We start from the raw sequence: 15,622 nt of genomic DNA on the forward strand, positions 1-15,622 counted from the left end.
CATTTGGATAAGACGTGACACTAAAACAAACCGCAACTGTCAGGACTACACCAAAACTATAATTTTTTTATTAATTTATAGAGATTATTAATTTATCGATATACTAATTAAACCAAAAATTCAATTTGAAACTATAAAATTATATTAATTTATAAAAAAATTTAGTGTATATTAATTTATCGAATATTAATTTAAATAGGTTATATTGTAGTAAACAATTCAATGAAACCAATGGTTAAAATTTTGGATTATCTATGTAGAATTCTGGAGATCACAGGCTTAAATTACATAGCTGGACCTCGGCTTAAACGATCTAACATGCATAAAGATTACTGGCTACATGCATTCGTAGCACCCATTTCATTTATCTACTACTATCATTATTACTCATTACATGACAATACATATATTCACTTATAATTATTACACACGCAAGATGTCTAATACACACCATACGGCAATACAGAAAAGTAAAGTATTTTTTCCCTTACAACAATAATTAGACTTACAGAGAGAACAATTTTTGAGATCATGAGATCGAGATTGACACAAGAGGTCGAGTGTGATCATTTTTTTTTATCAAGAGAACCAATTAACGAGCTCGTCCACTTGGCTGCCAGCTGGAGGAGGAGGCACATCTTGCAGCACCTTCTCCTGTCCTTTTGGATAGTATATCCCCGTGCCTTCATGTGGGACCCAACTACTCGCTGATGATGACATATCTCCGGCTACGGAGAAACCTCTCGTGGACTTCATCTCCTCTCCTGCGCAGCCGGCCCCATCCGTCTTCACCGTCTCCCTCACTATGTCATGAGATGCGCTCTTCTTGTGGATCGATTTTCTAAGCATCGGCCTATATGTTGCATGTGTAATAATTAGTATAAAGCTATATAACACAAAACAATCACATTTTTTTATAATCAAGCATATGATCTGCATTATCAGTATGGCATGCAAAAGTAGGTTAAGACTTACTTGACCAACATGGTGTTCATCGTTTGTACACCACGAGACGAGAAGGTTGTAGTCGCCATGTCAATCTCTATGATCTCTCTTGCAATAATGTGTAATCGAATATACTTGTAGATATACAATATATTTTGTGTGTTGAAAGAGTTGCATCTATATATACTACACACCTAATCATCAAATGTGAATGGAATTTTAACAAACATAAAAATAAAATAAAGGGGAGGGAGTGGGACGACATAGAGTGAGATAATCCATAATCACAGTTCCCAACGTATATTATCGTCAGACCCATGCCTCTCTTTGGTCATCTCCTCCACGTGGGATGATCCACTTCTTCTAGTTTTGGATCAGTTATTTTAGAGTCATTTATACACATACGTATATGCATACACAGCGTATAATTTTGGTCTCTTGCCGCGTGATTCCTGACCCACTTTGAGAACTTAAGTTATGATGGGCTTTTTACCAACAATAAGAAGTTGTTATGATGGGCTAAAACACATTAGGATCACATGTATCAAATTTAAGATAAGAAGCTCATCTATAGCCCATGTATTGGCTTGAAATAGAGTCTAAAGAGCTCATCTATAGCCCATGTATTGGCCTGAAATAGAGTCTAAAGAGCTCTCTGGCAGTGTTGTTAAACCCGGACCGGACCGGCGGTCGGACCGGGTTCAACCGTGAACCGGACACCTATCCGGGTTGGTTTAATGTCAAAACCCAACTAAAGTTGAACCGGTTAAAAACCCATGTTGAACCGCTAAAAACCCGGGAACCGAGTGACCCAACGAACCGACGAAACCCTGGTTCGTATAAAAATCAAAATTTTGTTAATAAAATAATTATTTTTTCTCCCTTTTTAACATATATACTATTTTGTTTGTCACAAATTGCAACCAAAATAGAGTTTTGTAACTAATGTGTATATAATTTTTATAGGTGATGAAGATTTAGAAGGACAAAGATTTAGAGAATAAACTTTAAATGTTTTTTTTCCTATTGACTTTAGATTTGAACTATTAATTTTTTTTTTTTATCACATTTCAATTTGTTATTTTTGAAAGTTTTCTAAACATTATGACTATTTTTTGAAAAAAAAAATATAATATTTATAAAATAATAAATTCAGTTTAATCTAATCGACCCCGGTCGAACCAGGTCGAACCACAATGACCCGTGACCCAAAATATTTCCGGTTCGCTCGCCGGTCCGGTTTTAAAAACACTGCTCTCTGGTTTCTACTATAGTGATGTTCGTTTGGTTGCCGCAGGTCCGGCGTCTGCGTCTGCGGCAATGATTTTCGCACAAAGCTTGTTCGTTTCATCGACGCAGGTACCGGCGTCGGCGTCTGCGTCTAGATGCAGCGTCCAGCGTCAAGACGCCGAAAAAACCAGCGGCCGCGTCATTTTTTCTGCGTCTACTTTACCTATTTACCGTTTTACCCCTAACTTGATTTCCTAATTACAAAAATATCTAAACCTATTGACGCAGACTCACCTCCATTGACGCAGACAGCTTTCTTCTCCAACTCTCTCTCGATCTCGAACCCAGCTCCCTCTTTCGATCTCCGGCGTAAACGCAGTGCTCTCTATCTCTTCTCCGGCGCAGTTCTCTCTCTCGATCTCCCGACGAAAACCCATCTCCCGAACTCTCTCTCTCGATCTCGGACGCGAGCTCTCTCTCTTCTCCGACGCAAACCACTCGAGCTCTCTCTCTTTGAGGTATCTGTCTCTGTTCTAAAGCATTGGTTGTAATCGTTTTGTATACTGATACTGATAGTGTAGCCGAGATGATCTATGTTCTCTGTTCATAGTAGCTTCAATTTCAGCTTCAGTTTTAATATAGGATCGTAGCTTCAGTTTCAGCTTTTCACTTTTTAATTGCTTTGTCTTGTGTTGTCTTTGCTCTAGGTTCATGCGTTTGGTTCTGTATTTATGATCATGTTCTTGAGCTTAATGGTTTCTCTCATGCATCATGTGTCTGTATGTCCTTGTTCTTCCACTCATGTTAAGCTTGCTTATTGTTTCTGATCTTTCACTCATGTTAATATGTTTCTTGTGATTACTATGGTCTATAGTTTCGTTGAGTATCTGCAACTGTTTGAGGTTTAGACTGATGCAGTATTTTTGCACATTAGAGGTTATGTTAAGGTTGCTTATAGCCAATCAGTCTGATGTTTATACGTTTCACAGCCTTTGGCTTTGCTTATTTCTGTTTGTTCTCGTTTGTTTATGTTTGTTCTTCAGACATGTACTAATACTGACCTCATTGCATTTGTTTTTTGCAGGCTCTCTCGTCTCAAGCTCACACACATTTCTGCATATCTTTTTGTAATGTCGTTTGTATGCTTGTGCTAACAAAACAATGAATGGTGTCTTGGTGAACAGAGAGCCCAAAGAAGGTTGAAGAGAAGAAAATAGACGCATGGGGAAGTGCTGTTCCCGAAGATTTGGAACTGGACGAGGAGGCACTTGCTAAGAACAGAGTCAAGAGCCTGCTCGGCTAAGAATCATAGCTTCAGTCACATGAACATGATCGTTGGAAGTAGTTTTCATTTTGATTGAGCCAGAGCTCGTTTTTGTACATCACTCTCTTACGTTTTTTTTTTTTTTAATCAATGCTCTCTTACATTTTCTTAGTCTGTATATGAAAAGTAACTTTGAAGTCAAACCCCTCTCTCCGGTTTCTCTACTTTTGTTATGATAAGTGAGGCTCTGTCTTCTTGTTTCATATTTACTAAAATGATGTTGACAATATATCTTATGTTGACCATGTTGTAGCAATTTTAATACATCATCTAAGCTTTGTGTGAAAACATCACAAGTGAATATGGTAGAGATGGTCTAAGCATATTTTATTTTAAGCATAAATATCATCATAACAACCAACTAACATTTATATAGTTTCCTAATATTAAACCGTTCTGTCATTATATTATATTTTAAGCATAAATATTTTATTTTATTTATATAATCTCATAATGTTTAACATATCTGTCATATAAACATAAATATCTTATATTTATAAAAATAAAATATATAATTTTATCATATTTACTTCAATATAATTTTTTTAATATGATTGATTATAATTATAAAATATTTTGATGTATTATTTTTATTTTTATTTAGCTTATGATTTATGACATCAAATATTTTTATATTTTTATATTTGACCAAAAATTTATTACCAATTGAAAATAATATTCTTATGGATGTAAATATATTTAAACTACATTTTATTTATTTAAAATACAATTTTACAATTTTTTAAAAATAAAATATGAATAAATGAAAATAGTCGCAGCGTCAATCAAACGAACAACCCAAAACAGCATCATGCGTCTGCGTCATGCGGCTGCGTCAATTTCCTGCGTCTTCGAAACGAACAACAATCAGTGTCGGCGTCAGCGTCGGCGTCAGCGTCAGCGTCTATGAAACGAACATCAGATAAACGAGTTTGACGCAGCCGCTGACGCCGACGCCGACGCCGACGCTGACGCTGAAACCAGCTGCAACCAAACGAACAGGGCTTAGGAAAAAATCGTTTTTTTCAAGTATTTTTTGATTCTTAGATTTACTATCCAACCAAAAAAACCTAAAACTATCCAAACAAAACCAGACTGAAAATAGATCAAGTAGTAAATGGATGGAAAACTGGCTAATCTATCACTTTATAAGTTTTCATGTTTAACTTAACCATATTTATCTTTTATTTTAAAGAGGTAAATAGATGTTTATACTTTTATGATTACTAATCTAGACTAAAGTGTATATTCGAGGAGGAGTTTTTTTGGAAAGTGGAGTTAAATATTTTAAAAATAAATAAATACTAAAAACTAAAAATAAAAATTTGTAAAATAGTTTCAAAAATAATTTTTGATTTTCAAAAACAAAATTTGAAAAAAATTCAAAAGAAATAAAAAATTGAATTTGAAAACATAGAATTCTAAAATTGTAAAAAAATATTATTTTTATTTATTTAGTTAGTTATCTATATTTATATATTTATAAAATAAGGATATAATATTTTTTTGTTTCCCTATTGAAAAAAATATATTATATTTTGTAAAAATGTCAATTTAACGAAATAAACATAGTACAATCAATGTAATAAATTTGACATTCCTCCAAATAGATTCTCTAGTCATGTATCCGAATTACCTATACTCAAACCGATGCTTAAAATGTCCAGGCTTAGTTACTACAGCGCTTTATATGTGTTTGTAAATCCACGTTGAGAGTTTTTTTCCTGTTGCAACTTATCCAACGTTGAGAGTCTTGAGACCTCAAAGGCTTCATTTGACCACCATTGAGGGAGGCAATACAGTGTGGTGAACCGGTTTTGACGCCACATTACCCAAGCATTGTTGGGAATGTGGTTGTGGATGAGCGTTTTGTATTGGTTTATCCGGTTTAACCAATTTTATTATTTTACCAAAGCCGGTTCTGTTTATCTTCACATTGTATTACTTTCTCAAAGTTTACCAGTATGCAGAAATATTTCACAATCCTTCATTCTTCTTTTTTTTGTGTATTGGTAAGACAAATTTGGAAATTTTGAATAAAAGTTCTGTAGAGAGCATTACAAGGATTTGGTTCCCTTAAAATAGTATTAAATTGAAGTTTGAGGGAGGGTTAGATTAGAGACGTTGACTTTGAACTTAAAAATGATTAATTTCCTTAAAACCTTATCTTTTTCCTCAGTTTTTTTTCTTCAACTTCAATCACTATCTCTCACTTTTTAATATATGTACTATGTGCTTTAATGGTGACGAGAAAAGAGCCCCATAAACAATATTTATACTTTTCGAATAAATTTTCAATCGTACATCTACACGAGCCATTAGAAAATCCATACAGGATAAAATAAATTAATGTAACTTCACTTTTCATACCATTTCTTTACCTTTTTTTTTTGAGAAACACTATCTTTACCTTTTCTTGTCATAAATACTTATATGTAAACGTTCTTCACTAGACTACTACATAGAAAGAATGTGTAGGGTACATAAAGCATGCAAAACTCATAAAATGTGTGACGAGCAGAACTTAAGCATCAATTTATTTTGGTTACACGAGCAAAAGCTAACGTACAAAACGGATCAATATGTTTTCTTCTAAACCGATTCTCCAATGAGAAAGAAAATTACATCCCTGCAAATTTAAAATCTACGAGAGTTCGTAATCAGTGATGACGAGGGTCGGGACCTCCAGGGCTAAGTCTCATGGGCTCACTGAAACCTCTCTCCATCAGCTTTTCCATATTAGCTTACAACACTTTCTCTGCTTCTCTCATCATACGCCCTCGTTTAACTCCATCTGCTTTTGCAACCCGCTGCTGCAGCGGTCGAGATGCTGATGAACACGACAATGAAACGCAGATCAGGAACAAACACAGCCAAACTTTCATGTTAGCCATGTGTTATCTGATATTGAAGGGGTGTATATGTTTTAATGTAAAATGGTATATACTATATGGTGTGTGCATGTTTTCATCACACGCTTGAGACATTTATATAGAGAATGGCACTGGGATCACTTCATGAATCTCACTGAAATGAGAATTTTTTGCTATACATTTTAAAATAGATAAGGCGGTCGTAAAAGCCAATTTATTTTCCGATTTCTGCAAAGTGCCACTTCCAATACATATATTTTTTTCTTTTTTTTGGTGAAACATATATTTTCTTTTATTATTTTGTGTATCATATAATACTTTATACATGTTATAATTGTTTATTATTTTGTTATGTCTCTGTGTGATAAATACGGTGTCTGAAAAAATGTTAATGCAAATGACTTTTATAATTGGATTTATACCCAAAATCTAACTGTTAAGACATGTGTTAAGGTGCTTTTGAATTAATCCACCTAAAACCACTTCATCTATAAAGGAAATTATGGGGAGACATATGTGGGTGGTCTTTTTAAGAAAATTGTCGTAGGTAAGAGCATCTCCAAGGGTTCACTCTATTTTTTACTCTAAAATAGAGTGACTCTATATAGAGATAGAGTTTGCTCCAATGATACTCTATTTTAGAGTGAAAAATAGAGTGATGAACAAATAAAAAACAACTTACTCTATATTTGGAGCAAACCTATTTTTCACTCTATTATAGAGTGAGAAATAGAGTACCATTGGAGCATTTCTTACTCTAAACTCTATTTTAGAGTGAAAAATAGAGTGGGGTTAGAGATGCTCTAAGAGTCGATGAAAGTCATGTGGCTGACTTTGCCGCCTTTTTGGGGATTAGCCTTGTGAGCAGTGTTTTGAAATCCGAACCGGATCCGCGGTTGAACCGGAAAATCCGGTGACCGGGTTGGGTTTTTTAAAAACTCGCAAAAACCCGTTCAAACCAACTAAAACCTAAAACTCGGTATCGGTTGAACCACTGGTTGAACCAGTAGATAAATTTTTTTTAGTTGTATATCAAATGAAAATAAAAATATAAAAAGTTAAGTTAAGTATTCTAAATGTTTATTAAACATAAAATATATACATATCCAAATTATTATTTTATGTTTTAAAGATAGTTAGAAAATAGTAACTTTAGTTTTATATATTTTTATTTTTATTTTATTTTATTAGCTAATATATTATTATATAATAAAACTAATTTATTTATTAATCTGCGGTTCACCCGCGGTTTACCTACAGTCGACTCAATAACCCAGTAACCCGGTAAATCGTCCGGTTCAGTGTCCGGATCGGTTTTCAAAACATTGCTTGTGAGTAGTTGACCGTATGAGTTAACGTAAATCCGAACGAAGTATATTTTGATTGAATTTTGATTCATTCGACTGACAATAACATATGTGATTAATAACAGAATAAAATAGTGTTATTTATGCCGACAAAACAAAAACAGTATTAATAATATGCAAAAGCAGCTATGAATCTAATATATAATCTATGCATGTACTGATTAAGTAATATAAAAGAACTCGGAGAATATGCATGAGTGAGGTCCCAAATCACTAAAGCTTCTTTCTCAGTTTGTCCTTAATATTGACGAGAGAATAGGACAAAGTTAATCGCTCTATTTTACTTAAGTTTATAGCAAGTGCCTGATAAAAGAGTTTATTAGCGGAAACGATTTTGGATTTTGTGGATAAGCGTGGCACTTTAGTTTATAGAGAGTAAGTGAAGGCTGTGAAGCACCAATTCGAACCTGTGGAGTAAAGTGAATTGAGCACACTAACTGCAGTCCACCTATTAAAGAGAGCAGTATCGACAGTAATACCTTATCTTTTTAGACTACAAAGTATTGAGAAAACAAATATGTTAGATTGAATATACGAGAATCTTAGATTGTATATATATTTGAGATACGATTAATATAAATACTCAAGATCATCTTTTACTCTATATGCTTTTTCATTGGGTAACAGTGTAACACTAAGCTACTAGCCTACTAGTGGATTTTGATTAGCATAATTGTTTTATGGTTAATCTGTTAGTATTATATTATTTGAATAGCTATAAAACATAGTTCATACTTCATACAAAAAACTTACGTAATAATCATAAAAGATTTTTAACCTATGAGTATTTTATGGTCATTTGTGTTAAAAGATGCGTTTTTATTTTTATATTTAGTGATGTATTTGTATGTTTTAAATTTCTGTGAACCAGTAATTCGTTGGTAAAGCAAATTTTTAACGAAGTTTAATATTTAGTCGGCCCAGAAAAAGTTTAGTCGGCCCTTTCAGATTATTAAGGTTAACTAACTATATACATTCCAATCCTACCGTGGTCCACTCATCTGGTCGGCACTTTCTTACAAGACCGCTCTATCCACTTTTTTGTTCCATTCAACTCCAAATATAAATAAATTATCACCTTTATAATTTTTGTTTACTGTATATGCTTATGTATAAATTATGTTTTTAAATTAATTAACTATATATTCTATTAAAAAGAAATATGATATATTGATAAATGTAATGTCTAACTATGTATTTCATTTATTTAATAGATTATTTTATCAAATTAAATTGATATTAAATATAATATAGTTATAAAAAACTCAAATATAAAATTTAAAATTTTCAATTTTTTGTATATTTGAAATAGAGGATGAGAATCTAGTTATGGGAATAAACTTGATCACGATCGCTGAACTGAAAGATAAAGTAAAGAAATCTGTAATGACGGTTAGATATGTAAAGAGTCACTCACAAGTCACTACTTTATTACCACATTTTCTTTTTCCAAATGAGAAATGAATTATTACAAACATACAATGAATTCGGCAATTTATAAAGTCGTTTTTAAAGAAAACTAGTACTATTAGTTTTTTTGGTCAACAACCTACACTCGAGTTTATTAAAACAAAATATTACTCCATGGTTTCAATTTATAAATCTATCTCCTCCTCCTCTCTTGTTTTCTCTCTCCCTCTTTCCTTTTGGCTTTTTCTTTGGCTCTGGTAATAAGCTGCGTCTATCACAACAATATAAAACTCAAAAAATGGTATAAATTTTAACATTTGCACCAAAAAGAAGAATTTATTAACACACAATATTAAACTCCATGGCTTCAATTTAATAATTTATTTGACTGCAAGTTTTAATTCGTATTGTTGAAATAATGAATCTGCTAATATTTTGAGATTAGTCTAAGCGTCAGTTAATTCATAAACATCGAATTACATTTTGTAAAAGATTATATTTGCATTCACAGATATGTATATAAAACATCGAGTCTGAAAAATGCATTCTGATCTTACCCCATAGATACATGGGTGTCTCGTGCTCTGAAGATTCTGCTTCTGCCATTTCATTAGTTGGAAGGACTTCAGAGATAGTTTCCTCCTTGGTGAGCTTCGGAACATCTAATGTTTCTTCTTGATCATGTTTCTTATCCAAAGTCGTCACACATCGATAAAAGTTTCTTCTTCTCCAATACCACTTCCACACATCATGAGAGTGATTTTCAACGTTTAGTAAGCGATTTTTTAATCAGGAGATGAGTCAAAAGAAGAAAGATTAACTGAAGCCACAATCTTAAAACTCTTGTTGTATAAATATGATTTATTTTATTTGCTTCTATTGAAAGTTCCAACTCAATAAGACAAGAGTTTACCTTCTATTAACTACACGTTCATGGTCTTTATGTAAACCGCTGTTTTTTTTCTAAATTGTTTCTATTTTGCGGTAATGGAACGTGAGTAATCGGCCGTAAGTGAAATTACAAAGACTTTGCTGTTTTCATGATTCTAGAAAATGTGTACTTATTATTCTACTTGGCACACATGCATGCATAGTCAAAACAAAACACATACACAGACAACACACGCACGCACGAGCACATGCAATTACAAATCTCGAACCTTAAGGTTCGTCCAAAAACTTACCAAAGAGAAGATAAGGAGACAGAGGAAAATTAATGTTCACACACAAACACGAACAATACATGGTTAAGTAAAAATGCATGCAATTTAAAAGCTACGTGTCAATCTCAAGACACTTCAAGTCTCACATCTGTCTTTCTTTTTGGCTTCTTTTAAACTATCTCTCTCTCTTCCCACCTCAAATTATCTTTCTTCACACATCCTTGTTAATTCAAAGTGTTGTGATTATAATGGCAACATCAGCTCGTAGAGCGTACGGTTTCGGTAGAGCCGACGAGGCTACACACCCTGACTCCATTCGAGCTACGTTAGCCGAGTTCCTCTCCACTTTTGTCTTCGTATTTGCAGCTGAAGGCTCTGTCCTCTCTCTAGGTTTGTACACTCTTACTCACCACCATTCTGATGATTCTTTAGTCTTAAGTCTTTTGCATATGTGACATATGGCTTGTGAGTTGTGTTGGGTTTTTCCTTCTCAGGTAAGTTGTATTGGGACCATGCGGCTCATGTTGGGACAAACACACCAGGAGGACTGGTATTAGTAGCGTTAGCTCATGCCTTTGCTCTGTTCGCTGCTGTTTCTGCGGCCATCAATATCTCTGGTGGACACGTTAACCCGGCCGTCACTTTTGGTGCTCTTATTGGAGGCAGAATCTCTGCCATCCGTGCCATATACTACTGGATAGCTCAGCTTCTTGGAGCCATCCTCGCTTGTCTATTGTTGAGACTCTCCACAAACGGCATGGTATCACTAAATAACATATCATACTGTACAATCAGTATTGTTCTAAAAATCGATCTGGCGATTTTTTAAGAAATTAGTTTTATACACTCAAAAAATGGGTTTAAACTCTAGCCTTATCAATAATCTCATATAAAACATTAACTACGGTCTAGCAATTTTTTTTGAATATTAGTGTACATATATTTTTTTTTTTGATAAATAATATTAGTGTTAGTGTACATATATGACGCGCTAGTATTTTTGTGTTGCAATGTTTTAAACATGGTCTATGTTCATGCAGAGACCAGTTGGCTTCCGTCTAGCATCAGGTGTTGGGGCACATAATGGACTCGTGTTAGAGATCATTTTAACATTTGGACTAGTCTACGTTGTCTACTCGACTTTGATTGATCCAAAACGTGGAAGCCTTGGGATAATAGGACCGCTTGCAGTCGGACTCATAGTTGGGGCAAACATATTGGTTGGTGGACCATTCTCTGGTGCGTCAATGAATCCAGCTAGAGCCTTTGGTCCAGCATTGGTTGGATGGAGATGGGATGACCACTGGATCTATTGGGTCGGACCATTCATCGGTGGTGCTTTAGCCGCCTTTGTATATGAGTTCTTGGTCATCCCCACTCATGAGCCACCTACTACTCACCACACCCACCAGCCCTTGGCCCCTGAAGATTACTAGATGGGGCTTTCCCACTTGATCTCTCTGCTTCTTGTGTTTGTGTGTGTATGAATGAAATCACTTTTGCATAGACTCTCTGTTCTGATACTACTCTTTGTTTGTTGTAATAATAAGAATAAAGGGAGATACCGCAATGAGTTCTTTTTGATATTTTTCACCAAACATATACGGATACACAAGTAACAACAATGTCCTAATCTAATCTCTATATTTGACTTTCTTGTTCTTTTGGTCTGAAACCTGAAAAAGAAGCTTCTTCTTCAAGGTCCTCTCATCTTTTCAACAATCTGTCTACTTCTTTCCTCCATATGACGCTTCTTCTCTTCAAACTTCTCCCCAACTTTCTTCCTAAAATCAAACATCCTCTCCTTTGTTCCCATTTTCTTTCCCTTGAAGCTCGTATCAACCTCTTCATTTGTTGGCACAATAGACCTCGACTGTGGCTGGACACTAACCGGAACAATCTCCCCCTCGTTCCCTCCTCCCCCTCCTGCTACTGTTTCCTGCTTCTCGCTGCTTTCCAGAAGCGGAGTCTTGAGTTCTTCCAAGGATTTGTCACTTTCTACTGTAAGAGCTGCTGAGCTAGCTGGTGGTTGTGCAGCCACAGGTTCTTCCTCAACTCTTGGTTTCTGTGGACCGTTGGTAGTTTTCTTCGTTTGTTCAGCTTTAACTTTCCCTTCTGCAGCTTCGAAGCTGCTGTCGTGATCACTAGTTGAGTCTTGATTCAGCCACATGAACGGCGCGACACTGCGTTGGACCCAATCATCCTTTTCAGCTATCATCCAGGGAATGGTTACGCTTTCGCAGTTAGGGAGCACCATGACCTCTCGTATCCCGGTCTGCAGAATGAGATTTCATCTTTTACTTATTTGTTTCATATTCCTTTAGAAACAAAGAAGGTGGGGAGCAAGTGTTTTTTTACCTTAAACCGGTTGATCAAGAACATAGCAACGTGGCTGTTTGTGATTTTGTGTTCACCAACAGATGAGACAAGGTTGAACTCAATCTCGGGCATGCTTGTGAATCCAAACCATAGTTGATCAGATGGAGGTGGCTTCATGTGTACACGCAGTGTCCCTCGAAGTGAAGAGACTCCTATTGACAAAGTAATTGGAACCTACAGTTCACAAACAGAGACGGTCTAAGATACTACTACAAGAGCTGAGTCTATTAACCACACCATGATTTGAGGTCGTCAAGGTTAAGCACTGGAGAGGGCCATAAACGCAACAAGCAACGAAAACTGTCTTGTAGACATAACAGAGAAAACAAAGATTAACCTGAGAGACTTGCTCAGCGATGTTCTTCAGAATAGACTTCCACTTAGATCCATTGTTTGGAGCTGCCTTTGTACCTTTTGATCCCTTTGGTTCATCTGCAAAGAAGTAAATCACTTTAGTATAAATGCTTCTAAGCAGCACAAGCACGCAGCATCACAAGCAAACTGACTATATATGAATACACAAACCCATCACTGGACTAACCAGCTTTATCGCTTCCTCCAGATTTGACATCTTGTGCATCAACGGTTCCTCCAGGGACACTTAACTGCTTCTCAAAATCTGCAAGACCTTCAAGGAGATGTGGTGGAACATCCCCTGAAGCATTTGGCTGCAGTTTTCCTTCAGCTATGCCTTTCTGCAGATCTTCCTCTCGAGCATCAACCCGAGTCTCAACTATAAGTCCCGCACCACCGGTGTATTCAACATCTAGCTCGAACGCCCACACGCCATTCATCTCCATTGGAAGAATCCTTGTACCATGTATATAAGGCGGGAGACTCCCAATCTTTACATCACAGCAGATTAAATCGCCTACGTAGCTGGGACGTCTCATGTTAGACAACACCCGCTGTTTTAAAACACCAAAAACAAGAGTTAAAACGCCTAGCAAGTTCCTGATGTTAGTGAAAGCTTTTAATTTTCATGGAACCACCAGACCTGTATTCGTTCGTGCACAACATTCTTTAGCCCTGTGTTCTGTTTGAGATCAAAGAAGAGGCGAGAGATGAGCAAGTTCCACGCCAAAGTTCCTTCATCAGCGAAAAACTTGTCTTCCGAGTCAACATCCGAAGCATGGCTGCCTTGGCTCCAAGAACGCGAGAAAGCTCCCACATCGGTTTCCTCAGGGATGATGTTGTCACGAATCTTCCTTCCTGGATTGCTCCTTCCCGAGGAGCCACCGTTGGACTGTGAGTCTTGGTAAGGAGGACGTGTTGAGTTCACTTTGGTTGAGCACTTTTTCGAAAACTTCTTCCAGAACAAACGAACCTTTGAGGAAGGACCGTCTATCTTAACTCCCTTGTCCAATGACTCAAAACTAAAACCAGCAGATGGTTTCAGAAAAGAAGGATATGCAGCGTTAAGCGAAGCCATATAGCTCCGGAACTCGTCTTTCAGTTTGGTCGACCAGATAAACCTCTCATGATCACTGGAAGCAGCGAGGCGAAGAGCTTTGCACCAAGACTCCTTCTCCCAAGAAGTCTCGAGATAGATGTAAAACACACGGTTCCCTTTGTACAACTCTGAAGCCTTGCTCTCTACTTGTATAGGGAATCTTTTAGCCCTAATTGACACACACACACACACACAAAACAAAAAAGGGTTTATAATGACTTCAAGAGAAAGCATGACTCAAAATGTCAAAGAGTACCATTTTCTAGTGGGGAGTTCAGATCCTGAAACAGCCTCAACGGAGCAACCTTTCAAAGTAACAACCGTCTTGTTGCCATCTGCGTCGGATAAGTGGAGCTTATGGTCTTTGATACGAGCAAACTTCCTAACGGGATGCACCTCCAACAGATTGTTCTTCTTCTTTTGCTCTTTCGGTAACTTCTCCTTTAAACTCTCATCCAACTCCAGAACCCAAATCACTCCCTGAGAGAGAGAGACATACAGATCATCACAATCTCATCCAAAGCAAAGCAAAGCAAAGCACATTTCTTTATCATCATCTATGCAAGAAAGCTCAGAACTTTGCAAGAAAGCATGAAACTTTTAAGTTACTCAGGAGGTTGAAACTGATCGATCACCTGTTTGTTGAGATTGAAATCAATGGAATTGGGAGGAGGAGGATCAGAGCCTTTCAATGTCGGATCTGAACTCTTCGATCCCTGGAGATTTCTCTTCCGATTCAACCGCTTCACAAGGTACAGAAACGCGGCAACTTCCGCAGCGACGACGGCGAGGAGTCCCAGCAAGAATCCAGTGACGAAGGCGAAGCCAGCGAACGAAACCATCCTCTCCGGGAAGTCTATCGCTTTCTCCACTTAGTGTTCGAGAGAGAAACGCGGAGGAGAGAGAGAGAGAGAAGAAGACGCGTCACGGTGTGTATATTCTACTTTATGTCAGTTACGACGGTGTGATTGAAGAAGATGAGGAACCACTATAGATTTTTTTTCCCAATAAGGAAATTATATTTCTTGAGAAAAAAATAATAGTAAATTGTAATTTAAATAAATAATATATATATATGTGTGTTACTGTAGATATGGGAATATTCGTTTACTGATCTCAAATCATTTCTGACTTCTTTATCCAAAAATTAGGAGGATTAATCTTCATTTTTAATCTCTTTTATTTAGTTTAATTGGATAAGTCTTTTAGATTTTGTTACCTATTTTTACCCCCAAAAGAAAAAGAAAAAAGATTTTGTTACCTACAGTATAATCTCTTTAATTGTTTTTAGAAATGGGGGATTTTGTTATCTGTAAGATAATCTCTAATCGTTTAAGGAATGAGAATATTCGTTTACTGAATTCAAATCATTGCTGACTTGTGTATCTTTTCAAACTTTAGATTGATTTTCATATGTACTAGTATCATTTTAAGTTTGGTTGGATATCTGATTCCAGGTGGAATCTCTATAAATTAAT

At 36.0% G+C, this 15,622-nt stretch overlaps 3 protein-coding genes, 2 long non-coding RNA genes and 1 pseudogene across 6 annotated transcripts; 2 read left to right on the top strand and 4 right to left on the bottom strand.

Moving 5' to 3' along the window:
- Window positions 1–390: 390 nt before the first annotated feature.
- LOC108826613 (uncharacterized) lies at window positions 391–1,136 on the bottom strand. The gene is made up of 2 exons (XM_018600002.2): window positions 976–1,136; window positions 391–853 (listed from the first exon to the last, which is right to left on the bottom strand). Exons 1-2 carry the CDS (start codon window positions 1,032–1,034, stop codon window positions 580–582), a joined length of 333 nt encoding a protein of 110 aa, XP_018455504.1. The 5' UTR covers window positions 1,035–1,136; the 3' UTR covers window positions 391–579.
- A 1,087-nt stretch (window positions 1,137–2,223) lies between these two features.
- LOC130499398 (uncharacterized) lies at window positions 2,224–3,728 on the top strand. Of its 2 annotated transcripts, XR_008938252.1 has the most exons (3): window positions 2,224–2,304; window positions 2,464–2,693; window positions 3,260–3,728. It is a non-coding gene; the product is annotated as an uncharacterized LOC130499398 (long non-coding RNA). The 2 variants fall into 2 exon arrangements; XR_008938251.1 differs by lacking the exon at window positions 2,224–2,304 and having other exon boundaries at window positions 2,314–2,693.
- Window positions 3,729–6,010: 2,282 nt separating this feature from the next.
- Window positions 6,011–6,505, bottom strand: LOC108827088 (CLAVATA3/ESR (CLE)-related protein 1-like; annotated as a pseudogene).
- A 2,641-nt stretch (window positions 6,506–9,146) lies between these two features.
- Window positions 9,147–10,127, bottom strand: LOC130499838 (uncharacterized). The gene is made up of 2 exons (XR_008938701.1): window positions 9,707–10,127; window positions 9,147–9,420 (listed from the first exon to the last, which is right to left on the bottom strand). It is a non-coding gene; the product is annotated as an uncharacterized LOC130499838 (long non-coding RNA).
- Window positions 10,128–10,488: 361 nt separating this feature from the next.
- Window positions 10,489–11,898, top strand: LOC108828351 (aquaporin TIP3-1). Its single transcript, XM_018602006.2, has 3 exons — window positions 10,489–10,702; window positions 10,807–11,072; window positions 11,353–11,898. Exons 1-3 carry the CDS (start codon window positions 10,561–10,563, stop codon window positions 11,746–11,748), a joined length of 804 nt encoding a protein of 267 aa, XP_018457508.1. The 5' UTR covers window positions 10,489–10,560; the 3' UTR covers window positions 11,749–11,898.
- On the bottom strand, window positions 11,875–15,135 carry LOC108828350 (uncharacterized). Its single transcript, XM_018602005.2, has 7 exons — window positions 14,780–15,135; window positions 14,401–14,624; window positions 13,689–14,313; window positions 13,233–13,599; window positions 13,029–13,123; window positions 12,671–12,865; window positions 11,875–12,587 (listed from the first exon to the last, which is right to left on the bottom strand). The coding sequence occupies exons 1-7, from the start codon at window positions 14,984–14,986 to the stop codon at window positions 12,009–12,011; spliced, it is 2,292 nt and encodes a 763-aa protein (XP_018457507.1). The 5' UTR covers window positions 14,987–15,135; the 3' UTR covers window positions 11,875–12,008.
- Between the last annotated feature and the right edge of the window lie 487 nt (window positions 15,136–15,622).

The sequence above is a fragment of the Raphanus sativus genome, chromosome 9 (assembly GCF_000801105.2).
Source record: "Raphanus sativus cultivar WK10039 chromosome 9, ASM80110v3, whole genome shotgun sequence".
Classification (NCBI taxonomy): Eukaryota; Viridiplantae; Streptophyta; class Magnoliopsida; order Brassicales; family Brassicaceae; genus Raphanus; species Raphanus sativus.

Excerpts from the sequence above, each read along its gene's own strand:
- LOC108826613 (XM_018600002.2), bottom strand. The coding sequence starts at position 1,034 with ATGGCGACTACAACCTTCTCGTCTCGTGGTGTACAAACGATGAACACC. Across the intron at positions 854-975 it reads ATGAACACCATGTTGGTCAA|GCCGATGCTTAGAAAATCGA; the intron begins GTAAGTCTTAAC and ends TGCAACATATAG.
- LOC108828351 (XM_018602006.2), top strand. The coding sequence starts at position 10,561 with ATGGCAACATCAGCTCGTAGAGCGTACGGTTTCGGTAGAGCCGACGAG. Across the intron at positions 10,703-10,806 it reads AGGCTCTGTCCTCTCTCTAG|GTAAGTTGTATTGGGACCAT; the intron begins GTTTGTACACTC and ends TTTCCTTCTCAG. Across the intron at positions 11,073-11,352 it reads GACTCTCCACAAACGGCATG|AGACCAGTTGGCTTCCGTCT; the intron begins GTATCACTAAAT and ends ATGTTCATGCAG.
- LOC108828350 (XM_018602005.2), bottom strand. The coding sequence starts at position 14,986 with ATGGTTTCGTTCGCTGGCTTCGCCTTCGTCACTGGATTCTTGCTGGGA. Across the intron at positions 13,600-13,688 it reads TTGTGCACGAACGAATACAG|CGGGTGTTGTCTAACATGAG; the intron begins GTCTGGTGGTTC and ends GTTTTAAAACAG. Across the intron at positions 12,866-13,028 it reads TCGCTGAGCAAGTCTCTCAG|GTTCCAATTACTTTGTCAAT; the intron begins GTTAATCTTTGT and ends TGTGAACTGTAG.